The sequence below is a fragment of the Panthera uncia genome, chromosome F1, assembly GCF_023721935.1.
Source record: "Panthera uncia isolate 11264 chromosome F1, Puncia_PCG_1.0, whole genome shotgun sequence".
NCBI classification, from domain to species: domain Eukaryota; kingdom Metazoa; phylum Chordata; class Mammalia; order Carnivora; family Felidae; genus Panthera; species Panthera uncia.
Window position 1 is genome coordinate 24,976,346 of NC_064813.1, and position 18,894 is coordinate 24,995,239.

An 18,894-nucleotide genomic window follows, 5' to 3' on the forward strand; every position below is an offset into this window, starting at 1 on the left:
CACCATTTGTTAAAGAGACTGTCTTTTTTCCATTGGATGTTCTTTCCTGCTTTGTCAAAGATTAGTTGGCTATACTTTTGTGGGTCTAGTTCTGGGGTTTCTATTCTATTCCGTTGGTCTATGTGTCTGTTTTTGTGCCAATACTATGCTGTCTTGATGATTACAGCTTTGTAGTAGAGGCTAAAGTCTGGGATTGTGATGCCTCCTGCTTTGGTCTTTGGGTAGCTTACTTTGGCTATTTGGGGTCTTTTGTGGTTCCATACAAATTTTAGGATTGCTTGTTCTAGCTTTGAGAAGAATACTGGTGCGATTTTGATTGGGATTGCATTGAATGTGTAGATAGCTTTGGGTAGTATTGACATTTTAACAATATTTATTCTTCCAATCTATGAGAATGGAATGTTTTTCCATTTCTTTATATCTTCTTCAATTTCCTTCATAAGCTTTCTATAGTTTTCAGCATACAGATCTTTTACATCTTTGGTTAGGTTTATTCCTAGGTATTTTATGATTCTTGGTGCAATTGTGAATGGAATCAGTTTCTTTATTTGTCTTTCTGTTGCTTCATTATTAGTGTATAAGAATGCAACTGATTTCTGTACATTGATTTTGTATCTTGCGACTTTGCTGAATTCATGTATCAGTTCTAGCAGACTTTTGGTGGAGTCTATCGGATTTTCCATGTATAATATCATGTCATCTGCAAAAAGTGAAAGCTTAACTTCATCTTTGCCAATTTTGATGCCTTTGATTTCCTTTTGTTGTCTGATTGCTGATGCTAGAACTTCCAATACTGTGTTAAACAACAGCGGTGAGAGTGGACATCCCTGTTGTGTTCCTGATCTCAGGGGGAAAGCTCTCAGTTTTTCCCCATTGAGGATGATATTAGCTGTGGGATTTTCATAAATGGCTTTTATGATCTTTAAGTATGTTCCTTCTATCCTGACTTTCTGGAGGGTTTAAAAAGAGACATTAAGAAAGAATGCTGTATTTTGTCAATGCCTTTTCTGCATCGATTGACAGGATCATATGGTTCTTTTCTTTTCTTTTACTAATGTCATGTATCACATTGATTGATTTGCGAATGTTGAACCAGGTCTGCAGCCCAGGAATGAATCCCACTTGATCATGGTGAATAATTCCTTTTGTATGCTGTTGAATTCGATTTGCTAGTATCTTGTGGAGAATTTTTGCATCCGTATTCATCAGGGATATTGGTCTGTAGTTCTCTTGTTTTGCTGGGTCTCTGTCTGGTTTGGGAATCAAAGTAATGCTAGCTTCATAGAATGAGTCTGGAAGTTTTCCTTCTCTTTCTATTTTTTGGAATAGCTTGAGAAGGATAGGTATTATCTCTGCTTTAAATGTCTAGTAGAATTCCCCAGGGAAGCCATCTGGTCCTGGACTCTTATTTGTTGGGAGAATTTTGATAACTGATTCAATTTCTTCGCTGGTTATGGGTCTGTTCAAGTTTTCTATTTGTTCCTGTTTTGGAAGTGTGTGGGTGCTTAGGAATTTGTCCATTTCTTCCAGGTTGCCCAGTTTGTTGGCATATAAATTTTCATAGTATTCCCTGATAATTGCTTATATTTCTGAGGGATTTTCATTCATGAATTTATCTAGTTGGGTCATCTCCCTTTTCTTTTTGAGAAGCCTGGCTAGAAGTTTATCAATTTTGTTTAATTTTTCAAAAAAACGTCTCTTGGTTTCATTGATCTGCTCTACAGTTGTTTTTTTTTTAATTTTATATTGTTTATTTCTTCTCTGATCTTTATGATTTCTCTTCTTCTGCTGGATTTGGGGTGTCTTTGCTGTTCTTCTATTTCCTTTAGGTGTGCTGTTAGATTTTGTATCTGGGATTTTTCTTGTTTCTTAAGAATGGCCTGGATTGCAATGTATTTTCCTCTCAGGACTGCCTTCGCTGCATCCCAACGCATTTGTATTCTTATATTTTCATTTTCATTTGTTTCCATATATTTTTTAATTTCTTCTCTAATTGCCTGGTTGACCCATTCATTCTTTAGTAAAGTGTTCTTTAACCTCCATGGTTTTGGAGGTTTTCCAGACTTTTTCCTGTGGTTGATTTCAAGTTTCATATCATTGCAGTCTGCAAATGTGCATGATATGATCTCAATTCTTTTATACTTATGAAGGGCTGTTTTGTGACCCAGTATGTGATCTATCTTGGAGAATGTTCCATGTGCACTTGAGAAGAAAGTGTATTCTGTTGCTTTGGGATGCAGAGTTCCAAATATATCTGTCAAGTCCATCTGATCCAATGTATCATTCAGGGCCCTTGTTTCTTTATTGATCCTGTGTCTAGATGATCTATCCATTGTTGTAAGTGGAGTATTACCACATTCTTATCAATAAGGTTGCTTATGTTTGTGATTAATTTTTTTATATATTTGGGGGCTCCCATATTCAGCACATAGACATTCATAATTGTTAGCTCTTCCTAATGGATAGACCCTGTAATTATTATATAATGCCCTTCTTCATCTCTTGTTACAGCCTTTAATTTAAAATCTAGTTTGTCTGATATAAGTGTGGCTACTCCAGCTTTCTTTTGACTTCCAGTAGCATGATAAATAGTTCTCCATCCCCTCACTTTCAATCTGAAGGTGTCCTCAGGTCTAAAATGAGTCTCTTGTAGACAGCAAATAGATGGGTCTTGGGTTTTTTTTTATCCATTCTGATACCCTATGTCTTTTGGCTGGAGCATTTAGCCCATTTACATTCAGTGTTATTATTGAAAGATATGGGTTTAGAGTCATTGTAATGTCTGTAGGTTTTATGCTTGTAGTGATGTCTCTGGTACTTTGTAGTCCTTGCAACATTTCACTCACAGAATCCCCCTTAGGATCTCTTGTAGGGCTGGTTTACTGGTGATGAATTCCTTCAGTTTTTGTTTGTTTGGGAAAACCTTTATCTCTCCTTCTATTCTGAATGACAGACTTGCTGGATAAATGATTCTCAGCTGCATATTTTTTCTGTTCAACACATTGAAGATTTCCTGCCATTCTTTTCTGGCCTGCCAAGTTTCAGTAACTAGATCTGCCACTAGTTTTGTGGGTCTTTGTAAGTTACAGCCTGTTTTATCCCTAGCTGCTTTCAGAATTTTCTCTTTATTCTTGTATTTTGCCAGTTTCACTATGATATGTCATGCAGAAGATTGATTCAAGTTACTTCTGCAGGGAGTTCTCTGTGCCTCTTGGATTTTGATGCCTTTTTCCTTCCCCAGATCAGGGAAGTTCTCAGCTGTGATTTGTTCGAGTACACCTTCAGCCCCTTTCTCTCTCTTCTTCTTCTTCTGGAATTCCTATGATATGGATATTGTTCCATTTGATTGCATCACTTAGTTCTCTAATTCTCCCCTTATACTCCTGCACTGTTTTATCTCTCTTTTTCTCAGCTTCCTCTTTTTCCATAATTTTATCTTCTTATCCACCTATTTTCTCCTCTGCCTCTTCAATCCGTGCTATGGCTGCCTCCATTTTATTTTGCATCTCATTTATAGCATTTTTTACCTCATGGCTATTTCTTAGCCCCTTGATCTCTGCTGTCCTCTATTCATTTTTCAAGCCCGGCAATTAATTTTAGGACTATTATTCTAAATTCTTGTTCCATTATATTGCTTAAATCGGTTTTGATCATTTCGTTAGCTGTCGCTACTTCCTGGAGTTTCTTTTGAGAATTCTTCCATTTTGTCATTTTGGGTAATCCCTGGGGTGGCTCCAAACTGCAGGACACTTCCCCTGTGCTGTCTGGAGTAACTTGTGTTGGTGGGTAGGACAAAAGTTAAACCCGATGTCTGCCCCCCAGCCCACCGCTGGGGCCACAGTCAGACTGGTGTGTACCTTATCTTCCCCCCTCCCAGGGGCAGGACTCATTGTGGAGTGGTGTGGCCCCTGTCTGGGCTACTTGCACACTGCCAGGCTTGTGGTGCTGCTTTGATGGGATCTGGCATATTAGCCAGGGTGGATCCGCAAGGTGCACAGGGGCAGGACGGGCAGGCTTAGCTCGCTTTGCCATCAGTGGTCTCTTGTGGGAGGGGCCCTGCAGCACCGGGAGGGAGACAGACTCGTCAGAGGGATGGATCCACAGAAGCACCGTGTTGGGCGTTTGTGTGGTGCAAGCAAGTTTGGTGACAGGAACTGGTTTCCTTTGGGATTACGGCTGGGGGATGGGAGAGGGAGATGGCGCTTGCCCTCACCTCTCTTCCCCCACCGAGCTCTGTCCTTCCGGAACTCAACAACTCTCCCTCCTGGTGTCCTCTTGCCCTCCCGAGTCTCGGAAAGCAAAGCTGTTGACCTTTAACATTCCAGATGTTAAGTCCCCCTGGCCGTCAGAACTCATGGAGTCCTGCCCCTCCACTTTTTCAAGCCAGACTTCGGGGGCTCTGCCTTGCTGGGCGGGCTGCCCCTCCACCACCCTGGCTCCCTCCTGCCAGTCCTCTTGGCTGGAGCATTGTGTAGGCAGAGTAGTGCACACTGCCTCTCCGCCCTTTCTACTCTCTTCCATGGGCCTCTTGTCTACGCTTGGCTCCAGAGAGTCTGTTCTGCTAGTCTTCTGGTGGTTTTCTGGGTTATTCAGGCAGATGTGGGTGGAATCTAAGTGATCAGTTGTATGAGGTGAGCCCAGGGTCCTACTACACCACCATCTTCCCCTCTGAGTCCTCTCAGCTTTTTAAAAAAGTTTATTTATTTATTTTGATACAGAGAGATAGAGAGAGAGAGTGAGCATGAACAGAGAAGGGGCAGAGGGAGAGAGAAGTTTCAAGCCGGCTCTGCACTGTCAGCACGGAGCCTAACCTGGGGTTCAATCCCTTGACCCTGGGATCATGACCTAAGCTGAAATCAAGAGTCAGATGCTTAACCAACTGAACCACCCAGGCACTCCAATCATCACTGGCTTTGGTTTACAGTGAGAGATGTGCAACTATTCCTCTCACCTGAATGCTTAAAGACCATTGTAGGGTTATTAATTGGCCTAATTTCAATATTGTTGTGTCTCAGGGAATAAGGGGCCCCAAGAAGAGGGAGAAAGATGAGGGAATGGTCAGTCATTAGGAGTAGTCAGAACACACACAACACTCATCAGTTAAGTTTGCCATTTTATATGAGTGAGGTTTGTGGTACCCCAAAACACTTAACAACAGTAACATCAAAGATCATTGATCATAGATCACCATAACAAATAAAATAATACTAAAAATGTTTAAATATTTTAAGAATTACCAAAATGTGACATACACAAAGTGAGCAAAAACTGTTGGAAAAATGGTGCCAATAGACTTGTTCAAAATAGGGTTGCCATAACATTCAGTATATAAAAATGCAATATCTGCAAACATAATGAAATGAAGCACAATAAAATGAGTTACACCTGTGTTAGAAAACTGACCCTAAGTTTCTATGGGTAGGCAAAACACAGAATCGCCAATATAATATTGAATGAGAAAAACAGAAGACTAACATTGACTGACTTCAGGATTTACTATAAAAAAACTTATTGTAAAGCAACAGTAACCAAGACAATGGGGTATTGGTGAAAATAGATCAATGGAAGAGAACAGAGAGCCCAGAAATAGACCCACATGAATAAAACCAACTGATCTTTGACAAAAGAGCAAAGGCAATAGAATGCAGCAAAGATAGTCTTTTCAACAAATAGCACAGAAACTGCTGAACATCAGCATGCAAAAAAAAAAAAAAAATCAGTGCAGACAGACACCTTATACCCTTCACAAAAATGAACTCAAAATGAATCATAGACCTAAATGTAAAATGCAAAAATTTTAGACTCCTAGAAGATAACATAGGAAAAATCTAGACAATTTTGGATTTGGCAATGACTCTTTAGATACAATAGCAAAGACATAATCCTTGAAAGAAAGAATTGATAAGATGTACTTCATCCAAATTAAATACTTCTGGTCTATGAACAACAATTAGAATACTAGAGAAAGCAAGAGAACACTTACAAAGTAACATATCTCATAAAGAACTGTTGTTCAAAATATTAAAAAACTCTTAAAATTCAACAATAAAGAAACAAACAAACTTATTAACAAATGAGCCAAAAACCTTAACAGACACCTCAGCAAAGGAGTATATACATAGAAAATAGCATTTGAAAAGATGCTTCACATTGTATATCATCAGGAAAAAGCAAATTAAGCAACAATGAAATACCCCTAAACACCTATTAAAGTGGCCCAAATTTGCAAAATTGACAACTCCAAATGATGATTGGGGATGTGAAGCAACATAAATTCTCTTTCATTACTGGTGGGAATGCAAAATTGTACAACCACTTTGGAAGACAGTTTGGCAATTCTAAATAAAACTGAACATACTATTATTGTGAGATCCAGCAATTGTGCTTCTCGGCATTAACCCAAAAGAATTAAAAACTTATGACCACACAGAAACCTGTATATGGATGCTTATAGCAGCTTTATTCATAATTGCCAAACCTTGAAAGCAACCAAGATATCCTTCAGTAGATGGACGGATAAATAAACTCTGGTACATTTAACCAATGAAATATTACTTAGTTCTAATAAGAGATGGGCTATCAAGGAAAAATTAGACATGGAGGAAGCTTAAATGTATATTTGCCATGTATATGTATATATACCATGTATATATACCATGTATATTATCATGTGAAAGAAGACAATATTATATGATTTCAATTTATATGATATTCTGGAAAAGGCAAAACTATGGAGTCAGTAAAAATATGAATGGTTGCCAGGGGTTGGCAGTATGGAGAGGTATGAATATGTGGAGCTTATTAGGACTTTTAGCGCACAGAGGTTTTTTAGGGCAGTGAAAATACTCTGTAGGATACGATAACGATGAATACATGTCATTATACATTTTTCAAACTCGTAGAATGTACAACACCAAGAGTAAACCCTAAGGTAAACTATGGATTTGGGTGATTATAATTTGTTAATGTAAGTTTATCAATTTTAACAAATGTAGCACTCTGATGGGGCATGTTGATGATGTGAGAGTGCAAGTGTTGGGGAAGAGGGCATATGAGAATCTCTGTACATCCTTCTTAATTTTTCTGTGAACCTAAAACTACTCTAAACAAATAAAGTCTTTTTTTAAAAAGCATACTGGGAAAGGGGCACCTGGGTGGCTCAGCTGGTTAAGCATCCAACTCAGTCTCAGCTCAGGTCATGATCTTGCAGTTCGTAAGTTCGAGCCCCGCATTGGCTCTGTGCTGACAGCATGGAGCCTGCCTGCTTGGGATTCTCTCTCTCCCTCTCTGCCCCTCCTCCTCTCTCTCTCTCTCTCTCTCTCTGTCTGTCTCTCTCTCTCTCTGTATATCACAACAAATAAACTTAAAAAAATAATCATTTAAAAATTAAATTTCTCTTTTAAAAAAAGAGTACTGCGAGCAAGGAAGTCTGAGGAAGACACATGTGGATGGATCTATGAGAGTAAGCATAAAGAATGAAAATCTTTGTGTTGTGTCTTTTTATTTTTTTATTTATTTTTTTTATTTTTAAAAAAATTTTAATGTTTATTTATTTTTGAGACAGAGAGAGACTGAGCATGAATGGGGGAGGGTCAGAGAGAGGGAGACACAGAATCTGAAACAGGCTCCAGGCTCTGAGCTGTCAGCACAGAGCCCAACGAGGGGCTTGAACTCACGGACCGAGAGATCATGACCTGAGCCGAAGTCGGCCACTTAACCGACTGAGCCACCCAGGCGCCCTTGTGTTGTGTCTTTTTAAAAGTTTATTTATTTATTTTGAGAGACAGAGTGTGTGTGAGTGCAAGTGGAGGAGGGGCAGAGAGGGAGAGAGAGAATGCCAAGCAGGCTTCATGCTGTCAGCGCAGAGCACAATGTGGGGCTTGAACTTATGAATGATGAGATCATGACCTGAGCCGATGTCAGGAGTCAGACACTCAACCAACTGAGCCACCCAGGCACCCCTGTATTGTGTCCTAAAGCCCACTAATAAACAACCACTGTGAAAGAGGCACTAAACAACCAAGTAGACAGAATGACTTGCACAGTGATGTCAGCAAATTTCTGCCATAATCCACCTTAGTGCTGGCACAATGAACTCATGAACAGAGTAGCTAGATGTCAGGGATAGAGGTTGTGTATGGAATCAGTGGCATAGGCCCCACACTCACCAAAGCTGATTTAGTTACCATTGCTGCCAAATGTTCAACTTGTCAGCAACAGACACAAATGTTAAGCCCAAGTATTTCAACAACCCTTATAGAAAACTAACCACCCACTTGGTGGCAAGTTGATAACACTGGATCACTTCTATTCTGGCAAGGGCATCAATTCATCTTGACTCGAACTGACAAGAATTCCTACTTACAAGGTCTCAGTCAGCATTGCTATCAGGGGGCTTACAAGATCCCTGAATGAGATCCCACATAACATTGCCTCTGACCAAGGGATACACTTACATCCCAGGGGGTTGACAACAGACATTTGATGATAGGATCCACTAGTTCTACCAACTATGAGAGCTGCTGGCCTGGTAGAGCAACAGAACTGTTTTTTGAAGGTGTAGCTGTGAAACCAGCTTGGATATGATCTTAGGAAATGGGACATCAACTTCTAGGATAAACTGAAGACCATTATAAGTTGTTGTGTCTCCAGTAAGTAGAATATACGTGTGTGGAGGAAAAGGATAAAGGTAGTAGTAATCCATTTACCATCAGTATAAGTGATTTAACTAGGGAAATTTCTAATCCTTATAACTTTAGGTTCTGGGGTCTAGACCAGAGCTGTCCAATAGAAATACAACGTGAATCACACATATAATTTTAAATTTCCTAGGAGTCACATTAAAAAGAATAAAAGAAAAAGGATGAAATTAATTTTAATTTTATGTACTTTATGTACCTATTCGTATCAGACACATTTCAAGTGTTCAATGGCCACATGATGCTAGTAGCTCCTGTACTGGACACTGCCAGTCTAGAGATCCAGGTTCCCAGAGCGGGAATGCTTCTACTAGGGACCCAGAAGGCACTTAATCACTTTAAGCTCCTTAGGCCAAGAAGCTAGCAGGCAAGCAAAGAAGTTACTGTACTGACAGGGTAATTGACTATCATCAGGGTCATCAGTAACAGAGCAGGGGCAGAGAATTCATTAGGCAGTCTTGGTATTCTGCTGCCCAATTTTGGTGATTAATTGTCAAGTGCAGCAACCACAGCCTGAGAGGTCATGATGACCAGGGGTTCAGGTCCCTCAGAGATGACAAGGATGACATGGAGGTCATCCTTCTTGGTAAGCTCCCCAAGATCAGCAGAGACGCTAGCTGAGAATAAAGGGACTCTAGTTTGGGTGGCAGGGGAGGAAAAGAGGAGTACTTGTTGTTGTCTCCAGACAAGCTGTAGTAGTGTGAGTCAGCCCTTCTAGTATAAGCTCCCTGGGAAAAGGAACCAACTAGAATCCTGGAATATCTGTTCCAAGATGGGGTGAAATTTCTATACAAAGCAAGTGGACAGTAGAGGGTGGTGTGACGCATAGCTCAGATCCCCCTTTTAGGACCAAAGCACTCACTTCCCCAGCTGTCTGAGGTGTTGGCTGCAGAGAGCTGATAGTTGAGGGCCCCTCTGGTTATTGTCTCAGCCAAAGGGTGCTGACTGAGGTTATAGCCTCCCCACAGGCAGCCAAATCTCTTTTGAGTCAATTAGAAAGGAAAAACAAACAAACAAATAAAAAATCCCTATTTCAGTGAGGGACTACTCCAAAGGGCCATCTTAGCTTTAGAGCTTCATCTATGGGATCTGCTGAGGCCTACTGTAACTGCCCTGCACTTCAGCATCTACCTTCACCAATTTTGCTTTCTTCATTTCTTTAAAGGTGTTATGACTAAGAACATACACCAACAAACCTCCTTCCACGCATCTCCAACTCCAAGAAATTTGTTAGAGGACACATGTGCATTATGTAAAACACCAGGGTGATAACCAGGTAAGAAGGTAGGAATTAACAGTTTTCATCACCACCCCCATTCATTTATAACTGCATGCCAGTTTCATGATGCCCTTTGGTGGCTGTGTAGGAGAGAAAAAGACATGGTCATTCTCTCCTGACCATCCCTCATTTCAGAAGAAGCATGGCTCTTCTCTTGGCATATGCTTCTTGAGGTTGGAGACTCTCAAACCTATTTCTGAGTTGTAAACACTTACCTTCTTTAGGTGCTTTTTCACAATATATTTTATAGTCATCACTGATCTTCTGTATGGCCACCTTTGGATACTTATAGCAGAGTTCCCCAAAGGACATTTTCTCTAGGTCTGTTAAGTAGGAAAGAAAGGTATAGAGTCTGATTGCCCACTCTAGCTCAAAGATTTATACACTTTTTATTGAAGGTATTACCTTTAAAATGCTAGTTAAGTAGGACAATAGTATTTTCTTTTTTTATGTTAACAGTTTAATTGAGGAACACAGGAAATGATGATTGGTCTAATTTATTTTACTATCTGTGCCCCTTCTGGTATAGAGCTGATAGAAAAATTTTTTTAAATGTGAAATTTATTGTCAAATTGGTTTCCATACAACACCCAGTACTCATCCCAAAAGGTGCCCTCCTCAGTACTCATCACCCACCCTCCCTTCCTCCCAACCCTCCATCAACCCTCAGTTTGTTCTCAGTTTTTAAAAGTCTCTTATGCTTTGGCTCTCTCCCTCTCTAACCTCTTTTTTTTTTTTTTTTTACAATAGTGTTTTAATGAAATGTTTACACAAGGAATACAAGTTCCCCAGGCCAAATTAGAAGTAAGGAAATATCATCTTCTCTCCTCTCTAGACTGAAAGGATTCTTCCCTTCTTGGGGACACCTGACCCATGGAGATTTCCTGCCTGAGGGATATTAGGGTAACTGAGATATGACTTTGAAGTAAGTACTAATTGTTAACAGATATACAAGACGTAATTCATCCAAATGAGTATTGATCCCTTCAAAGCAGCCATGTGTTGTGAGAAAGAATTGCAAATGTATTTCAAACATTCTACCATTGCTTCAAAGAATTTGGCACACTTAGGGATGGTATATCCTTTCTCTTTCTTGGCTCTGCCTTTGGGAATTACTTTAAGAATTAACAGCTCACGTGTCTGAATATCATTAACAGTTGCAAATCATTGTCCCTTGAAAGTAAATTATTTTTTCTATAAATAGGCATACACCATTTCTAGTCACGCATAGTGAATTGAGAGGAAATACCTCTTTTGTATCCAAAATCAGATGAGACAGGAAGACTGAGACATCAAGGAAGTTTTAATCATGTACTGGGCAATAGATGCACATTAGCAGCACCTTGCTTCCTACCAACATGAAAACACTCAATCATGTTGTGAGTTTTGAGATTTAAAGTAAGTCTAATCTCACATAGTTCTCCAGGAACTCTCTTAAGGCAGTCCAGTGTTTTCCGAAGGTTATAAAGGTGGAATCTAGAAGGAATACTGGGGTGTGGACTCACAAATGTTGGTTGTCCTTATGTCAGTGTTGTCACTGTCATCATTATCATCTATCAGCCAGGGGACTATGGCTGTAAGTTGTAAGCACAGTATATCATTCCTGCAATAGATTCAGGTTTCTAGTTGTGGGCCAATCCCTCCCTTGCTGACCAACCTTGGACAAGTCTTCCCACTTCTCAGAGACTCATTTTCTCCATATGAAAGCTGAAAGTATTCTAGTTCTGGTGCTCTGTGAGTTTATGGTGCAGCCTGAGTGGAGTCATTAGCCCACCTGGGAGTCAGGGCTCTGGGTTTGGCAAATGTACAGGAGGCCCTTCATCAGGGTCTTGCATTTCAAAAAAGAGACTTGCATTTCAAAAAAGCAGTGGTGGAAGAAGTCATGATGTGTTCTGGGGGAGAGGGAAGAGGAATCACCATGGAGAGTACTTCTCACTCTTCTTAGCCATCCCTGGCACTCCAAGACCACCAAAGGAATGCCTATTTCTCAGTATGTGTATGGTGATATTTATCAGCCATCCTTTCTTCCACTTTTTTCTTGATTTCTGAGATACATTCTGGAATGTTCAGGATTTAGAAAGAAGGTAAAACTATGATATGAAACAGAGGGCTTGTTCATGCTAGATTTAAATAATTCATGCCCAAACATGGCTCTGAGAGGCAAGAATTTTGTATATGGAGTGCACATCAAAGTTTTATAAGAGTTGAATATTACATTTTTTAGTGTAATCTAACAATTACTACTTATTGAATGCTTGCTTGCTGTGTAAAAGCATTGCCTTCAATCCCCTCAACAATCCTACCAAATAGGGGCCATTATCTCCACTCCTTAGTTGGCGAAATGAGTCTCAAAGAGATAAGTAACTTGTCCAGGCTCACAGAGCAAGGGAATTATGGAATTGAATTTCCAAAGTTTTTGCTTACTATTACTGAAAAGAATCTATTCAAAGTCCCCCACACCCACCCCCAAAGCCAGGCAAAACTCACAGGTGTTTGTACTTGGCTCTGTTTGTTTTTCTAGGTCATGGTGCCCTCCATTCTCAGGAAGTAGACCCCACCTACAAAATATTCTTCTCTAGCCAGACCACAACCCACATCCCACACAAGTCCCAGACGAAGCCCCTCAAAAAGCCTGCCACCTCCTGCTCTCCCTAAGAGTTGACCCCTTTCCCACAAGCCCACCATGGGTGCAGCTGAAACCCTCTCACATCCTTCAAAACCTTTAAAAGGCCCAGCCCAACAGAAGCTCAGTGCTGACATCTGTCCTGATGTGTGGCCCCTCTCCCTTGGAGAGTAAGTAAACTCTGTCCTGCTTATTGTTCTACTCTTTGTGCAATTCTTTGCTGCCCACATCACCAGCCACCCTGCTGTGTTTTGAAAAGTGTAGGTCATGTGGTGCCACTGAGGGAGGCTCAGTGGGTTCAGCGTCTGACTCTTGATTTCAGCTTAGGTCTCAGGTCATTATCCCAGGATCTTGGGATTTAGCCCTGCGTCAGGCTCCTTGCTAAGCATGGAGACTGCTGAAGTTTCTCTCTCTTTCTCTCTCTCTTCCTCTCTTCCCCCTCCCCTACTCTCTCTCTCTAAAAAAAGTGTAGGTCATGAATCAACACCATGTCAAAAAATTGTCATCACCAGGTTTTACAAAACTAAATAGAACAAAATATTCTAAGATAGTATATTAGAGTATATCATCTTATATAATAAGGGTAAGTATTGCTTTGAGAAAGTATTTTCCACATATATGCACGCACATATATGCAAGTATATGTTCCCTGAAGTCAAATGTATTTATTGCGGATCGAAGTTTGAGAAATACTGCAGAATCCTGATGGCCTCAGCATAGATAATTAAAGCAGTTTGTTCAACTTTGATATTAATGGCTAACATTATTGGACTTTTACTATTGCCAACCATTGTGGTAGTAGCTTTCATAGATGACATTGGGTCATCTTCACAACAAACCTATTACTATTAGTCCCATTTTAAAGACAAGAAAACGGGATTAAAGAGAGGTTAAATATATTGCTAAAGTTTACAGTCACTAGCAGAGTTAGGATATAACCCAGACCTCTGAGACAGTGGAGACTTGTGCTCCTAACCACTTCTCTTCACTGCCTGAGTGGGCTGCTGTGTTATGTTAGGAGAGGGGAGTAGCTATTAAAAATATATTCACAGAATTTCTTGGACATGACTCTGAAGGAGGTGTGGTAAGGTGGAACATGCTTATCAGACGTAAAAAAAATGAGGTATTTTATAACTGAGGTGATGCTTTGCTGACTCGCCAAACTTGAGTGCTCTGGGTCCCTTCAGGGTTAGTAGAGGCCAGTCAGTCAGTAAGATCCTGGCTCTGCCACTTACTGTGTGACCTTGGGAAAGTCACTTATCTTCTCTGTGCCTCAGTTACTCAGTATTTACCTCACAGGTTATTTGAATATCAAATGGGGTAATCTTTGCATTGCACAGTACTGATGTACAGGGAATAATCACTAAATGTTAAATATTAATATTTTGAAGTTGTCTATATGTTAGGGCAAAAAAAAAATTATGATGACTGCCCTTACCTGCTTGAAGCACCGGAGACTTTAGTTCTACCTGGAGAGACCCGCCTTGTCTCAGGTCCTCAGTAGCTATCTTTTGCCACTGCAGAGAATCCATTTTCTCCATGTTAGCCAGACCCTGGCTTAGCTCCAGGGATTCCTCACACCTCTTATAAAGAAGAATGTTCTCTTCTTTGCTTATAGATCCTTTTTTATGCCATTTGTCTCTGATGAACTTGGTCTGAGTCTAAGAGAAGGGAATGGGGGCAGATAGCATTTGCTATAGGAACTAGACCAGAAGCAAGATTTGTAATAGCCCAGTCCTCCTGTGCCTCCTTGTCAGGTAAACTTATGCTGATTGCTTTCATTTTGTTAAGAACCATTGCTCCTTTACACGGCAGCCCCTACCCTCTTCTAATGAAACCCATTTATACAAGGGAGAAATTCTATACGAATGTGACTTGTTCAAAGTCAGCTATTGCACTTGAGTCTTTTTCCTTGGGAGACCATGTCAACTCCCAGCTGCCTCTGGGAGAAATAAAAGTTTCCTTTACTTCGACAAGTAAGGCTTTTAAGAGAGAAGTGGTTCTTTTTTCTTCCTAGAACCTCTTGATTCCTCCCCAACTCAAAGTCCCTCCTACTGTAAAAATGAGAAACCAGTAGTCCTCTTCATCCAGGAATTCATCATACCAGGGACTGAGCATCTGAAATCCAAACAGGACAACAACATGATGAGGTGATGCACAGCTTGCTGCATCTCTCATGTGAGTGTTCATGTGGGAGAAGAGCAGGCTACAGATTCTGGATTCTCTAATATGGAGATATAATCTAACAGTGAACATTAGCCATGACCAACCAGGAGGCAACCTTTATCTCTCTGAATATGGCAGCTTGTGCAGTCTTTCTCTGAATCTCAAAAAATGGTACTTGATATTTACTTAAGAAAAGATATAATTTGGAGGGGCAAGATGGTGGAACAGCTTGGATGCTTTTTTTTTGCATCTCTTATCCATGAAATACAGCCAGATCAACACTAAACCATCCTATACACCTAGAAAACATACTTGAGGATTAACACAATAATCTGCACAAACCTGAACCCCAGAACTCAGCAGGTACGTGGCTTGGAGAGGTGAACTGGGAAAGAGAGAAGCCACAGAGGGCAGGGAGCTGTTTTTGCTTGTGGAGAGAGGATGAAGATGGGGGAAGGGAGTACAGGAAAAGCACCCCCCACCCCACGCCAAAAGCAGCTGAAGAGAAAGTGGAAAAGTGGAAACAGCTACAGGGACTGAACAAAAAAGGGAGAAAGGAGGAAGGAGAGGGTTTAAATTCCATTAAGACTCTATAAACAGGGGGAGAGCAGAGTCTGAAACTCCACAGCTCTATACCTGGCAGTGCTCTGGAGGGAAGGGTGAATCCCCAGGAGCAAAAAGCAAGGTCCAAGGAGTCCTTGGGCCAAATGGGGAGAGGCGGTTCCCCTGCTGGGAGGACATTTGGTAGAGGCTCTGCGGCCACCCCGCAAGGAAAGATCCCAGTGGACCCTGGAGAACAGCCACGTTCCATGGTGCTGAAACAAGGACATTAAGGGTGAAGCCTGGTGCCAGATGTGTATTGTAATTTACCATATCTCTGAACTGCTGCTGCTGCATGATCACATGAACTTTTTCTGGGGTGGCTCGCACCTAGCCACAGTCTCTGGGCATTGGCAGCAGCATGGTCCCATGAACATTCCTGGGGGTAGGCGGGCACCCAGCCACTGCTCAGTGAGACCCTCCCCCAGAAGGTCTGAGTGGGTCAAAGCCTCAGTCCCACAGAAGTGATGCGTTGGGAAACACAGCCACATCTGAGATAAAACTCAGGAGGGAAGGGTCACCTGGCAACCTGATGGCTTGGTCACGGACAGTGTAAAAGCAGGAGTGGATGGAAGCCAGAGACAAAGGACAGGTGTGCGATTGCTGATCAAGGAGAACAGAGTCCCGATACTAGAGACTGGGTAACTGGGTGACACCATTTTCACTCCTCCCATGAATGCACATACACACCTACAAGTGCCACAGCAATCCAACCAGTAAGCTAAGCAGCGCCATCTAGTGGAGAATGGAGATGTTACACTAAGCCCTGCCCAACTGGGCCAACCTCACTATTCAGGAACACCACAAGTTTCTCTGCCTGCTTAGTTTATGGACTATAAAGTACTTTGTACTTTGACTTCTAGGGGAAACTGATGTAATTTGAATTGTATTTCAGTCTGTTTGCTGGTCTGTCTATTCAATTTTTTTTCTTTTTCTTTTCCTTTATTATTCTTGAATATGGAAAAAGAAAAAAAATATTTTTATTTTCAATTTTTATTAAAAATATTTTTCTTGGAGCGCCTGGGTGGCTCAGTCGGTTAAGCAGCCGACTTCGGCTGAGGTCATGATCTCGCGGTCCGTGAGTTCGAGCCCCGCGTCAGGCTCTGTGCTGACAGCTCAGAGCCTGGAGCCTGTTTCGGATTCTGTGTCTCCCTGTCTCTGACCCTCCCCTGCTCATGCTGTCTCTCCCTGTCTCAAAAATAAAACGTAAAAAAAAAATAAATAAATAAAAATATTTTTCTTTAATTTTTTTCTGCTATATATTTTTTTGTAAATTTTTCAAGTTATATTTTACTTCCACCATTTCATTTTATTCTATTTCATTGTATTCATTTTTTCAAATTTTCAAATGTTGTCCCTTTTTCTTCATTTTTTTTTTCAAATTTTCAAACGTTGCCTTTTTTCTTTTTTTTCTTTCTTTTTCTCATTTCTTTTTTTTCTTTTTCTTTATCTTTTCTAATTTTTCCCTTTTTTCTCATCTCTATCAAACTCCTTTTATTTTTTTATTTTTTATTTTTTTTGAAAAAAGGAAGAATCGTTTATTCATTGAATTGGCTTTTGACAAATTGTTTTACTTTCTTTAAAAGAAGTATCTCCCTTGGGGCGCCTGGGTGGCTCAGTCAGTCAAGCGTCAGACTCTTGATTTCGGCTCAGGTCATGATCTCAGGTCCGCGAGATCGAGCCCTTCACTGGGTTCTGCGCTAACAATGTGGAGCCTGCTTAGGATTCTCTGTCTCCCTCTCTCTGCTCTTCCCCACCCCACTCAAAAATAAATAAATAATTTTTTTAAAAAAGTATCTCCCCTAAATCCAAAATGTTAATATACAAACTGAATCTTGAGAAATGATTCCCAACCCATATAACCTAGATTTTTATTAAGTATCAAACTCCTTTTAACAACCAGACCAAAACACACCTAGGATAGCATCGTTTATTTGATTTTTTGTGTGTTGTTTTTAATATTTTAATTTTAATTTTTTAACTTATTATTTCCTTTTCTTCCTTCAAAATGATGAAATGAAGGAATTCACCCCAAAAGAAAAATCAGGAAGAAATGACAGCCAGGGACTTAATCAACACAGATACAAGCAAGATGTCTGAACCAGAATTTAGAATCACGATAATAAGAATATTAGCTGGGTTTTAAAACAGATTAGAATCTCTTTCTGTGAGATAAAAGAAGTAAAAGCTAGTCAGGATGAAGTACAAAATGCTATAACTGAGCTGCAATCTCGAATGGATGCCATGGCATCAAGGATGGATGTGGCAGGGCAGCGAATCAGCAATATAAAGGACAAATTTATGGAGAATAATGAAGCAGAAAAAAAAGGGAGACTCAGGCAAAAAAGCACGATTTAAGAATTAGATAAATCAGTGACTCATTAAAAAGGAACAACATCAGAATCATAGGGATCCCAGGAGATGAAGAGAGAGAAAAAGGGGTAGAAGGGTTATGTGAGCAAATCACAGTGGAAACTTTCCTAACCTGGGGAAAGACACAGACATCAAAATCCAGGAAGCACAGAGGACACCCATTAGATTAAAACAAACAAAAAAAAAACCTGACCATCAACAAGGCATATCATAGTCAAATTCACAAAATACTCAAGCAAGGAAAGATTCGTGAAAGCAGCAAGGGAAAAAAGTCCTTAACCTACAAGGGAAGACAGATCAGGTTTGCAGCAGACCTATCCACAGAAACCTGGCAGGTCAGAAAGGAGTGGCAGGATATATTCAATGTGCTGAATGAGAAAAAATATGCAGCCAAGAATTCTTTATCCATCAAGGCTGTCATTCAAAATAGGAGAGATTAAAATTTTCCCAAACAAAAACGAAAGGAGTTTGTGACCACTAAACCAGCCCTGCAAGAAACTTTAAGGGGGACTCTCTGAAGGGAGAAAAGATGAAAAAACAAAACAAAGCAAAACAAAAAAAAAAAGCAACAAAGACTAGAAAGGACCAGAGAACACCACCAGAAACTCCAACTCTACAGGCAACATATGGCAATAAACTCATATCTTTCAGTACCCATTCTAAACGTCAGTGGACTAAGTGCTCCAATCAAAAGACATAGGGTAACAGAATGGATAAGAAAACAAGATCCATCTATATGCTGTTTACAAGAGACCCACTTTAGAACTAAAGACACCTTCAGATTGAAAGTAAGGGCATGGAGAACCATCTATCATGCTAATGGTCAACAAAAGAAAGCCAAAGTATCCATACTTATACAATCTAGACCTTAAAATAAAGACTGTAACAAGAGATGAAGAAGGGCATTACATCATAATTTTAGACCAAGACCTAACCATTGTAAACATTTATGGTCCAAATGTGAGAGCACCCAAATATATAAATCAATTAATCACAAACATAAAGAAACTCATTGATAATAATACCATAATAGTAGACTTCAACACCCCACTTACCACAATGGACAGATCATCTAAACAGAAAATCAAGAAGGAAACAATGTTTTGAATGACACACTGGACCATATGGACTTGACAGATATATTAAGAACATTT

At 40.3% G+C, this 18,894-nt stretch overlaps 1 protein-coding gene across 5 annotated transcripts in view; it reads right to left on the bottom strand.

Annotated features, from left to right (window-relative positions):
- Positions 1–18,894, bottom strand: part of RGSL1 (regulator of G protein signaling like 1) — a 113,768-nt gene that overhangs the window by 71,014 nt on the left and 23,860 nt on the right. For all 5 annotated transcript variants that reach the window (XR_007458746.1, XR_007458745.1, XM_049634127.1 and 2 more), the window contains exons 8-10: positions 14,657–14,719; positions 14,040–14,262; positions 10,194–10,301 (exon numbers count right to left, since the gene is read on the bottom strand). Coding sequence is in view for 3 of the 5 variants with exons in the window: in XM_049634127.1 (XP_049490084.1) it covers positions 10,194–10,301; positions 14,040–14,262; positions 14,657–14,719 (394 nt within the window). In the remaining 2 variants the exon portion in view is untranslated. The remainder of the gene's footprint in view (positions 1–10,193; positions 10,302–14,039; positions 14,263–14,656; positions 14,720–18,894) is intronic.